The sequence below is a fragment of the Anabrus simplex genome, chromosome 2, assembly GCF_040414725.1.
Source record: "Anabrus simplex isolate iqAnaSimp1 chromosome 2, ASM4041472v1, whole genome shotgun sequence".
Taxonomy (NCBI): Eukaryota; Metazoa; Arthropoda; class Insecta; order Orthoptera; family Tettigoniidae; genus Anabrus; species Anabrus simplex.
The window spans coordinates 904,985,126-904,997,852 of NC_090266.1; the positions used below are offsets into that span (position 1 = coordinate 904,985,126).

Consider the following 12,727-nt stretch of genomic DNA (forward strand, 5'->3'; position numbering starts at 1 on the left):
ATTTTCTACTTTGTATGTTGTACATTGTAAATAATGTGGTTAGAGAAAAGGCGTTAGTTAACTTTCTCTTCTATCTTGTCATCTATCTCTGAATCATATGTATATTTTGATAACTATAAGTAGTTGACAAACTGCTCATTCACGGTATTAATAGTTTACTCACTAAGGAGCTTGTCTTTTCACAGACGGCCCGCCATTTACCTCTATCACATACATGCCCAACCAGTCGAAGACAGGTGTGATAGCAAGTGGCAAACCTACCAAACATAATTTACATACACGGTATTACAATCTAATAATAATGATGATGATGATATTAATAAGAATGACACCAGTAATAATAATAATAATAATAATAATAATAATAATAATAATAATAATAATAATAATAATAATAATAATAATAATAATAATAATAATAGCTGGAACAGAATGTCAGTATTTCTAACCTACGTACCACACTAATGCAATCATACATCCTATCGTACATCACTAGTCACAGGAAACAGTCAGCGGTATTCAGCAGGTTATCTCTGCTTGCAGTCTTACATTTTGGGAGCGTCTTAGAATTCCTGACAGCAGCTGGAAGCGAATTCCGTACTCATGACCTAGTAACAACGAAGGATCTACTGTACATGGAAGAGCGGTTGTCGGGAATAGCGAGGGAGGCGCCGGATCGGCAGTTAGAATTGTGGAATGAAAAGACAGGTGTGGGCTTTATTTACGTAGTAGTTTATGGGACGTAAAGAAATAATTATATTATTATTATTATTATTATTATTATTATTATTATTATTATTATTATTATTATTGTTAGAAAATTTTTTCCGTGGTTTCCCATTTTCACACCAAGCAAATGCTGGGGCTATACCGTAATTAATGCCACGGTCGCTTCCTTCCGGCTCCTAGGCCTTTCCTCTCCCATCGTCGCCATGAGACCTACCTGTGTCGGTGTGACGTAAGTCGAATTGTAAAAAATACGTATTATTATTGTTACGGAGTTATCCGTGGTAGTTAGAGGTGAAAGAAGGTGCGGGCAGGAATAGGTCTCAACTTACGAAATTAAAGTTAATTTAAAACGTTAACAAAGGTTATATTTTCTTTTCAAAATCAACAAATGACAACAAATAACAAAGATGTAACAGGTACCAAGTAGCAGGTTAACAATTTAAGAATTTACAGAGCCCCAAGATTAATTTCTGAGCTCTCAGCTCACCGCCACAATAGATAAGGGCAGGAAAACCCCTAAGTACGAGGAGCATTTGCTCCTAATTACTAAGTTAAGAGGAAAAGAGCAGACCCGCTCTCAATTTTACAAGCCTATCAAAGGCTACAACAACCTTCATTCCTAACTGCCCTTAAGGCACACATACAGTGAAACGGGGGTATCTTGTACCCAACCTACAGGGCCTTCACATGAAGAAAACAAACACTGGGTTAATTAAATGGCCCAACACACCAACTTGACTGGAGGCGTAGCTTGCGCTCCTACATGAAACTTCTTAAAACCTAGGTGGCACTCGGCCAGTTATACAGGGGCTAATCCCATACTATGGAGGTGACACGATAAGAAAACTTTATTACCTTACGAAGAGAAGAAAAACGGTTATGAAAACGTAGTCACCTCAAAACAATATGAGTGGGAGCTCGAGAGGGTTAGGCACTCTCTATCCCAATTCGTAGTTAAAGAGACGAAATTTTACCAAATGTCTATTACATTTTAACCCTTTCCCGCCCGCATTTTCACTCCGTTTATCCCCAGGTTTCAACCTATTATTTAGCAAAAACTGAAACAGACCGTATTGTTTCAGAAAAAGTTAAATACAGTAAAAACTATTGATCACAATGAATTCAAATTTTCAATAACATTAGAAAATATACCATCACATCCATTTCTCTGTTTATTGAGTCATAATGTGTTTTTCACCCCCACCCCCCGCCTACTCGTGATACTCGACACAGAGACAGTCTGCATTTGTCACATTCCCATGTTGTCCGAATCCCTCAAAACCAATAATCACGTGATTTTGGAAGTGGAATGATGCCCATGTATATAAGATTTTATTTCATCTGGGCAAGGGTCTCCCCATTCTGTTTTTATCTTACCGGAATGCGACTGTTTGAAGGCTGCAGTGTTATATGCGCAATAGGCTATGTCACTGAATAGTTTTTCTCCTCCTAACATACGTAAAAAACAATCTCTTCCCCCTAATACTCTCTCCGAATTACGCGCAGGTTCAACATCATCCATTTAAACATTCGGAGTAACGAAACGTAATATTTGTGTTACCTGAATTGCCGTGGCATCGCCATCAGGTCCGATTTATCGACATTCGTTTTCATTCATATCACTGTTATCACTAAAATTATCTTCGTTGATACATTATTCACTCATTAAAAATTCACCTGCACCCCTACTCAAGGATTCTTTGTCACTTTTTTCGCCCATATGCAGCTCAGTTTCAATATACGCGATATTCAATCCTGCCATGTTTACGAACGAAACAGCTGACCCGCGCTCGCGGAAGTTCAAGACCGTTGCCTAGGCAACGTCAAGACAGATTATCTCTCTTCCTTTATTCCCTAAGACTTGTAGATTGTACTGCGTGTTCATAAATGCCTTATAAACACTTCACTGATGAGAAAAATAAAAAACTATCGCACAGATCGCAGACGAATGCAGATAATGCAGCCGGGCGCTTTCGGGCGCTAAGAACCGGAAGGCTAAATGAACAGTCGGGCGCTTTCGGGCGCTAAGGGCCGGAAAGGGTTAAAGATAGGTTACATGAGAAAAGTTTCAAACCTGCCCCGAGGGTTAAACTGCTGAGCTAGCAAGAAATAAAATTATTAAACGGCCATCACCTTGTGGATGAACTGCTGCCCGAAGAAAGAGGCGCTTCCCGCCCCCTGCTATATATGTTCACACACTGCGAAAGATGTTACTGAAGTGGCTCCGAGACAAGAAAATCAGCAGTTTATATACCCTCGTGGAACATTCGAGGCCTTTCATGAATGAAAACAACCCGCCCATAAACTTTTATTGGTCGGCTAAAGATTACAAGTCAAAACTGAAGAAGACATCTAGGATTGGTGGAAAATTAATTACAGAAATTACTGATTGGTCAAATTCAAAACTGGCGGAGAGAGAAGGGTTATACTACCAACCCAAAAAATGAATGAAAAAAATTAAAAAAGAACAAACTTATGAATACCTAATTTCTTCAAAAAAAAGTTCCTTCACTTCGCACTAGGGTGCACGATTATAGTTCTTAAGTAGTGCCATCTAGAAGAGAATGTCCACACCTCTTGCTACAGAGCAAAACAAATACAAATCGAAATAGACATAGTTCAAAACACTTCAAAATTGACAGTAGAGACATCTTCCGAGAAACCATTGATTTAATACAGATTTTAAAGTTCAGAGTTTCTCCTGTAGAGAGGTTTCAACTGGCGCAATATTTGAATTAGCGGCGTGGAGGTGTACCGCCCGGTACAGACCCCCCCCCAAAAAAAATTCCTTCCAAGGGGGTGACACAGGAGAAAACAAAAAATTTGTTTAAAAAAAGTCCCAGTTCTTCTGATGAGTTGCAAAAATTAGAAGAGAGAAATCTAATTTTGCAGTAGTCGAAGGTCTCAGAAGGTATTTGATATAAGTGGGATTAAATAAAATCCGGTTTTGGAATTTCGTAGTAGTAGCTGTTGATGAAAGGTCTCTATGGTTGTAGTAGTTGAATTCCAAAGGAAAACTTTAATTCTTGGAAGAAGAGAATTTTTTTTTCTAAGTCCACCAGATGTTGATGTTTAATCCAAAAACGTAGTAATTGTGGATATGGCATGTCCACGTAGCTGCATAAGTACATTAGTTGCCGATTACTTTGACGGCAAGACCGGCCGCCGCTGCTTGTGTCCAGAGGAGGCCGCTCGGGCCCCTCAAGTACCCTGAGATACACCTCTCCCGCTACTATGAGAGGGGTAGTGGTGGTGAAGCACGCAGCACACGCGACGATTGTTTACAGTCAGCAGGCAGTTTGCAGGTGGTGCGCCGCACATCAGCCTTGGCGGGGAGGAGGGCTCCGGCTCGCCGTACACTGGTTGACCTCACCGGAGTAGAGCGGGCCCGTACTCCACCACAGTGGCGGTACGGCGCCGCACGGCTGCGGGGGCACTGAAACATTAAGATCTCGGCGGCAGAATTTTGTTGGACCATAATGATTTTCGGGTACAGTCTTTGTGGTGAGGCAGAGGGGCCAGCAGCGTGGAAGTTTTATTTCATTTTAATTAGCCACTGGTGTGTTTGAGCGGGAGACTGGAGTTTGGTAATGGCCTAGGTGGACAGGACAGCAGTTCAACTGACGGGGGAGTTTGTACAATGAATATTTAAATACAAAGAACATGATTCAAAGGGCAGAAGGCCTCAACATGAAACCCAAAATATAACCTTCAGATTTCTTTCAAAAGGTAAAAAAAATAAAAACCAGCTAAGTTAGCGCGGAAATTACACAGGTTTCACCTGCGACAGGTGAACCCTAAAGATCCTCTCGGTGTCTGGATTGCTTAATAATAAAGTAACGGGTGTGAGGAAATCGAGAATAATACACGGCCCATGAAATCTGGGGGCAAGCTTGCCCGCGGGAACAAAAAATTCTTGACCATTACTTGGTCGCCTACATTCAAATCGGTGGGTCTCCGTCCACGATCATATCTTTCCCTAACCTTTTCATGAGACACTTTAAGATTGGCTTTAGCCTTCTTCCAAAGATATTTAATGTTCTCCGGATCTATTGTCTCAGGTAGAATATCACTAAGAGACCAAAGGTTAGAGAGCGGCGTGTTGGGAACAAACTTGAACATCAAGGAAGCTGGAGTAAACTTATGAGATTCATGAACCGCCGAATTCAAAGCAAAAGCTAACCAATGCGGGGACGTGTACCACCTAGAATGATCTTCATGATGATATGCAATCAGCGCCGACCTCAGATTACGATTGACCCGTTCAGCCAGAGATGGTTGAGGATAGTAAGCAGAAGTTGTTACATGAGAGATAGATAGATCGAAACAAAACTAACGAAAGAGATTGGATGTGAAAGCTTTCGCATTATCGGACACAATATATTGACATGGACCAAAAGAAGCAAAGATAGAACTTAAACAGGAAATAGTGGACTGAGCGGTAGCCAGCTTAATCGGAAATAACCACGAAAATCTTGTGAAGCCATCTACACACACAAGGATGAACTTGTTGGCATTCCCCTTTGATTGGGAGAAGGGTCCGAGGTAGTCGATATACAGACGTTCCATTGGGCGCGATGCATGATGAGAAGACAATAGGCCTACCTTAGTGGACATGGTGGGTTTACTAAGCAAGCAAGATTTACAAGCTTTAACTAGTTCACGAATTTCACCGTCCATACCTTTCCAAATGAACATCTCCCGGATCTTTTCACGGGTTTTGAAGATACCTAAATGCCCCCCTAATGGGGTCTCATGATAGTACTTTAAGATCATGGGCACAAGAACGGCTGGAACCACCACCTTCATCTTATTATCATGCCTCGACGGGCAACATAAAACACCATTCCTCAGCACATAAGGGACAACATGTTCCCCAGAAGAAAGGGTTTCCATGATAGGGGCCAGCGTCGGATCTTCGCGTTGATATTTCTCAAGATCCCTAAACAACATGGGAGCATCGGTTAGAATGGCATTAACCTCAGGTAGCATGGACTCGGGAGGTGAAGAACTATCATCCAGTTCATGCGTCTCTACATCATTGGAAAACATGCGGCTTAGTCCGTCTGCCACAACATTTTCAGTACCTCTGATATGCCTAACGTCAAATTGGAAAGCAGAAATTCGGATGTGCCACCGGGCTATACGACCAGTACGACGCGGCCTACCTAAGACCCAGCATAAGGCTTGGTTATCAGTCTCCAAGTCGAACTTGACATGTTCCAGATAAAGGCGGAACTTTTCTAGCGCAAACAAGACAGCCAAACCCTCGAGTTCATAGATAGAATACTTGGCTTCTTGAGCCGAAAGTGTCCTATATGCGTAGGCGATGGGTCGCCTCCCTAGTTCAGTCTCTTGAAGAAGGACTGCTGCCACCGCCGACGACGACGCGTCGGTTTGGACGATGAATTTCTTCGAGAAATCCGGCATAGCCAGAACAGGGTCATTACACAGAGCTAATTTGAGATCTTCAAAAGCGGCTTGTTGAGAAGGTCCCCACTCAAATTTGACGCCTTTCCTACGTGGTAAGTTCAAGGGCGCCGCTCTATTGGCGAAATTTGGAATAAATTTTCTGAAGAAATTCACCATACCAATGAACCTAGCAATACCTTTGATGTCCTTGGGAGTCTTGAAATCACGGATGGCCTGTGTTCTAGAGTGATCCACTGCAACACCATCGGGCGACACAATATGTCCTAGGAATGACATGAAAGGCTTAGCGAAGGCGACCTTAGACAACTTCACAGTTAACCCAGCCTTACGAAGGCGATTGAGAACTTCTCTCAGATGATCTAGGTGTTCTTCGAAGGTCTCCGAAAATACGACATCATCAAGATAGTGGTACAAGTACTCAAACTTGATGTCGGAGAAGACCCTATCTAGCAGTCTCGTAAGCACAGCTGCTCCCGTGGGGAGCCCGAAAGGCACGCGGTTGTATTCATACAAATTCCAATCAGTGGCGAAAGCAGTCAGGTGTTTAGATTCCTCTGCTAACGGTATCTGATTATAAGCCTGGTTAAGATCTAAGATGGTAAAGAACTTAGCCTTACGAAACCATGAAAAACAAGAGTGAGGGTCAGGAAGGGGCACAGATTGTAACACCACCTTCCGATTGAGAGTCCTATAATCAATCACAGGCCTGAAGCCACCTTGCAGTTTCGGAACAAGGAAAATAGGCGATGAATACGCCGACTTAGAGGGCCGAATAATGCCATCCTTCAACATCTGATCAATGATCTCCTTCAAAGCCTTCATTTTAGGTGGAGATAGCCTGTAAGGTGGAAAACGGACAGGAATCGAATCCGTAACCTCGATCTTGTATTCGATAAGGTCAGTAACACCAAGATTATCAGAAAACACCTCTGGAAATGACTGACACAACTTACGAATACCATCAGCCTGCTCCTTAGGAAGATGTCTAAGATCTAACAACATCTCATCCTGGGTAGGCGAAACAGATGAGCATGACACCGAACTACATTAAAGTAAAGGGATTTTACAATTAGAAGCAAATTTGAATGTGCACGACTTGCTCTGAAGATCGAGCACTAGACCAGTATGGGACATGAAGTCGGCTCCCAATATAATGGGGCAAGACAAGTGCTTTGCTACAAACAATTTAACTTTCCAAGTAAATTTAGAAATACAAATTTTGGCATTTAAGGAGCCTAAAATTTCTAATGGAGAAGAATTAGCCGAAACATATTGAACCGAAGACGAGCAATAGTCAGGAAGTTTACAAACAGATTTCAATTTCGAATACCACTCGGCCGAAATAATTGAACAAACACTGCCTGAATCTAAAAGAGCAGTTACGGGCTCATTATTCAATTCAATTTTGAGAAATGGAACCGGTGCAGGGGTATCAGCCGCAATCCTAAGACATTCTTTGGGACCTTCAAAAGATACATTTGAAGACTGAGTTTTCCCTGAAATTTCGAGATGTTTACTTGGGGCTGAGCCTCGGGAAGATTGGTTCGCCAACTCAGCCGAAGCCACTAGTCACTTATTATTATTGGCCTTGGTGGAAGTTGCACCAGAAGTTGAGCAGGAGGGGGTGCTGCTAGCATTAGGGCAGTTCTTGGCAATATGTGAAAACGCGCCGCATTTAAAGCAGCCTTGGGATGAACCTGCTCTATTATTTGTCCTACTAGATTTGATCAATGGACATTTATTGCGAAGATGGTCAGGCGACCCGCAAGCGTAACATTTGCGGGGTGTGACGGGTCGGCGAGGTGGAGGCCGAAAACTGCTAGAGGATGGAGGAGGTTCTTTCGCGACACGCAAGGTATCGGCGTATCTAACTCCTTCGGCTGAGACAGCCATAGCCTCTAACTCGGCGAAAGTTTGCGGACGCGACGCAAAACACAAGTATGATCTGTAAGGTGGTGAAATTCCTTCCACAATAGCCTGTACAATTTGATCTTCAGGGAAGTGTAGAGCAAATACCCTAGTGTAGAATTTGATGTTTTTTATGAAGTCTGCCAGGTTTTCATCAAGTCGCTGCACTCTATAATAGTACTTTTGAATTAGAGATGACCTAGCTCGAGCTGGAATAAAATTAGCTAACAGATGGGTGTGGAAGTCTTCTATGTATGACTGTTCAGCAATTTCCCTAACTATCTTGTCTGAGAGAACACCAATTGCATAGGGATAAAGGATCTGCAAAATTTGACACGGAGAAAGAGAAAAAACCAGGGCATGATTCTGAAACTCAACTAAAAACCTTAAGAATGAAATTACGTCACTGGTAGAGTTAACAGAAAACTTAGAAATACCTCTGAGCAACATTGCTAACGGATGGGGCAAACTGCTGAAACCCGGGGACGTAGTAGGAAGGGGCCTAAGTGGCGGAGAAGCAGATTCAGAAGGAGCATTATTTAACACGAAGGGTGGAATGGACGTGCGACGATCGGACACAGTTTCTAATAGGGCGGATGTTCGTTGGGTACCCTCCCCAGTACTACCTCCTTCCTCTTTAGAGGAATCCTCCCCACTTACGATGTTTACAACCATAGGCTGGTCGGTTTTTGGAATAGCAGATCCTGATAAGAAATGAATAACTTTACTAGACATTTTAGACAGGTTTTCAGCAACAGCACTAGCTTCCTTACCCTGAAGGTCATTTAACTTCAAGGACAATAGATCACATACCCTATTATAAAAGTGGTACAATCTGGCCTGTACTCTTTTGAGTTGATTAGGAGATGGATCACTTACTTCAAAAAAACTAACTACATATGCTAGCTCAGTAGCATTATCAGTGATCGTGGAGAGAGCGTCATCGATCTCTTTTTCTCCCAAAGTCGGGATGGTAATAGGCAAATCAAGGGAATCTTTTAACTTATTGGTGTCTATCGCAACCGTGCCTCCAGATTGAACATTCCTGATCGTTAATTCATAGATCAATTCTTCCTTGCGCAAATAGCCGGGATGGAGGACGTCGCGAGAGCCGGACATGATGGCAGAAAACTTTTAGAAAAATAAAAAAATTCCAGCAACTGAGAAATTGTTCGAGTTCGAAACGAAAACAATGTTTAGCAATCAAAAGGGGCTAAATTGAGACCCATTCAACCACGCTTTGCTACCACTTGTTACGGAGTTATCCGTGGTAGTTAGAGATGAAAGAAGGTGCGGGCGGGAATAGGTCTCAACTTACGAAATTAAAGTTAATTTAAAACGTTAACAAAGGTTATATTTTCTTTTCAAAATCAACAAATGACAACAAATAACAAAGATGTAACAGGTACCAAGTAGCAGGTTAACAATTTAAGAATTTACAGAGCCCCAAGATTAATTTCTGAGCTCTCAGCTCACCACCACAATAGCTAAAGGGCAGGAAAACCCCTAAGTACGAGGAGCATTTGCTCCTAATTACCAAGTTAAGAGGAAAAGAGCAGACCCGCTCTCAATTTTACAAGCCTATCAAAGGCTACAACAACCTTCATTCCTAACTGCCCTTAAGGCACACATACAGTGAAACGGGGGTATCTTGTACCCAACCTACAGAGCCTTCACAAACACTGGGTTAATTAAATGGCCCAACACACCAACTTGACTGGAGGCGTAGCTTGCGCTCCTACATGAAACTTCTTAAAACCTAGGTGGCACTCGGCCAGTTATACAGGGGCTAATCCCATACTATGGAGGTGACACGATAAGAAAACTTTATTACCTTACGAAGAGAATAAAAACGGTTATGAAAACGTAGTCACCTCAAAACAATATGAGTGGGAGCTCGAGAGGGTTAGACACTCTCTATCCCAATTCGTAGTTAAAGAGACGAAATTTTACCAAATGTCTATTACATTTTAAATATAGGTTACATGAGAAGAGTTTCGAACCTGCCCCGAGGGTTAAACTGCTGAGCTAGCAAGAAATAAAATTATTAAACGGCCATTACCTTGTGGATGAACTGCTGCCCGAAGAAAGAGGCGCTTCCCGCCCCCCTGCTATATATGTTCACACACTGCGAAAGATGTTACTGAAGTGGCTCCGAGACAAGAAAATCAGCAGTTTATATACCCTCGTGGAACATTCGAGACCTTTCATGAATGAAAACAACACGCCCATAAACTTTTATTGGTCGGCTGAAGATTACAAGTCAAAACTGAAGAAGACATCTAGGATTGGTGGAAAATTAATTACAGAAATTACTGATTGGTCAAATTCAAAACTGGCGGAAAGAGAGGGGTTATACTGCCAACCCAAAAAATGAATGAAAGAAATTTAACAAAGAACAAACTTATGAATACCTAATTTCTTCAAAAAAAAAGTTCCTTCACTTCGCACTAGGGTGCACGATTATAGTTCTTAAGTAGTGCCATCTAGAAGAGAATGTCCACACTTCTTGCTACAGAGCAAACAAATACAAGTCGAAATAGACATAGTTCAAAACACTTCAAAATTTACAGTAGAGACATCTTCCGAGAAACAATTGATTTAATACAGATTTTAAAGTTCAGAGTTTCTCCTGTAGAGAGCTTTCAACTGGCGCAATATTTGAATTAGCGGCGTGGAGGTGTGCCGCCCGGTACAATTATTATTATTATTATTATTATTATTATTATTATTATTATTATTATTATTATTATTATTATTATTATTATTATTATTATTATTATTATTCAATACTGCTTGGAACCTAACAAGCTACGACAGTGTATCGGAAGACGAGCTACGGCTTAACCACCTGTGCTTGTCACTATTTTTCATGGCTTCTTTAAACATTTACATTGCAGTCCTTCTTAAGTGCCTATTTTATAAATTATGCCCACACAGCGTGAACAATGACGCTGAATAGTGAAGTGAAGTATTAATAGCTCTATGTTTCAGGTGTGGGGGATGTGGAGCGTTGTGTCGCCACCCCCTGACGGTGCTGCCCCTTCCTCGCGCTCCAAACACAGCGCCACGCTGCTTGGCGGGCACGTCTACCTACTCGGAGGGCGCAACGGCAATCTGCCCCTAAAGGACCTGTGGCGTTATAGCTTGGGTAAGTGCCCACATTTTCCTCATTAAGGTTGAACGATCGAGGAGAGACTTGAATAACGGAAGTGGCCGGAATTATTTGGTACGGCAGAAACCGGACAATATCACAAAGTTTTTTCCTGCTATTTGCTCTACGTCGCGCCGACACAGATATGTCTTGTGGCGACGATGGGACAGGAAAGGCCTAGGAATGGGAAGGAATCGACCGTGGCCTGGTGTGAAAATGGGAAACCACGGAAAATCATTTTCAGGGCTGCCGACAGTGGGGTTCGAACCCACTGTCTCCCGATTACTGAATACTGGCCGGACTTAAACACCAAGTTTAATGTAATAAGGACACCTAATCTTTAAATTAATTATTTCTTTTCCTAGTGGCTTAACGTCACGCTAAGACTTCGAAGATTTTCGACAATGCAAGAATGGGAAAAGGTTAGGAATGGGAAGGTTGCGGCTATAGCATTAATTAAGGTACATGCCCAGCATTTGCCTGATGTGAAAATGGGAAAGCACAGAACCCATGTTCAGGTATACCGATGGTGGGATTCCAACCTAGCATCTTTTGAATGCAAGCTCACAACTACCCGACCATAACCGCATCGCCAACTCGCCCTGCAAAATGTATTTCGAATGTCATCTGGAGTATTTGAGGATAAATGTTTGGAATATCAGAAGTATTTGAAATTATTATATAAAATGGTTATAATTGCACTATGCAGGAATAAACCACCTGGTCTATTTCCATAAACCAAGCAAGTTTTAAGCTTGCATTCGAGAGATGATAGATTTGAAACCCACCACGGGCAGCTCTGAAGACGATTTTGCGTTCCTTCCCATCTCCACACTAGGTGAATGCTGGGACTGAACTTTAATTAAGGCCAATGCCACTTCCTTGCTAGTCCTAGCCCTACCGGGCGAGTTGGCCGTGCGCGTAGAGGTGCGCGGCTGTGAGCTTGCATCCGGGAGATAGTAGGTTCGAATCCCACTATCGGCAGCCCTGAAAATGGTTTTCCGTGGTTTCCCATTTTCACACCAGGCAAATGCTGGGGCTGTACCTTAATTAAGGCCACGGCCGCTTCCTTCCAACTCCTAGGCCTTCCCTATCCCATCGTCGCCATAAGACCTATCTGTGTCGGCGCGACGTAAAGCCCCTAGCAAAAAAAAAAAGTCCTAGCCCTTTTCTGTTCTATCGTCGCCGAAAATATATCTGAGTTAATTCCACGTTAAACCCCTATCAAAATATTTCCATAGCTGGCTTCGCCAGTTCTATGATTGTTCTTCTTATTCCTGACATTTTTCCGAATTGAGTAGGGTCGAAACATGGTGTGGATTTGTCTCATTTTTATGTTCGGATGCTCTTCCTCACGCCAATCGTACGTAGATGGACGTGATCACAATTGCAATTTCTCACTTATTTATTTTTTGCTAGTAGGTTAACATTTTTGTCAACTTCCTACATGGATCCTGACCTTTGCTCTTATTGCTCCCTTGTGTTAGTAGAGGTCTTGGTGCC

General features: G+C 42.3%; 1 protein-coding gene across 1 annotated transcript in view; it reads left to right on the forward strand.

The window, feature by feature from the left end:
- Nucleotides 1–11,073: 11,073 nt before the first annotated feature.
- The window catches only part of LOC136863175 (RING finger protein B-like), a 374,129-nt gene continuing 372,475 nt past the window's right edge, over nucleotides 11,074–12,727 (forward strand). The window contains exon 1 of the mRNA XM_067139526.2: nucleotides 11,074–11,221. Coding sequence (XP_066995627.2) covers nucleotides 11,074–11,221 — 148 coding nt within the window. The remainder of the gene's footprint in view (nucleotides 11,222–12,727) is intronic.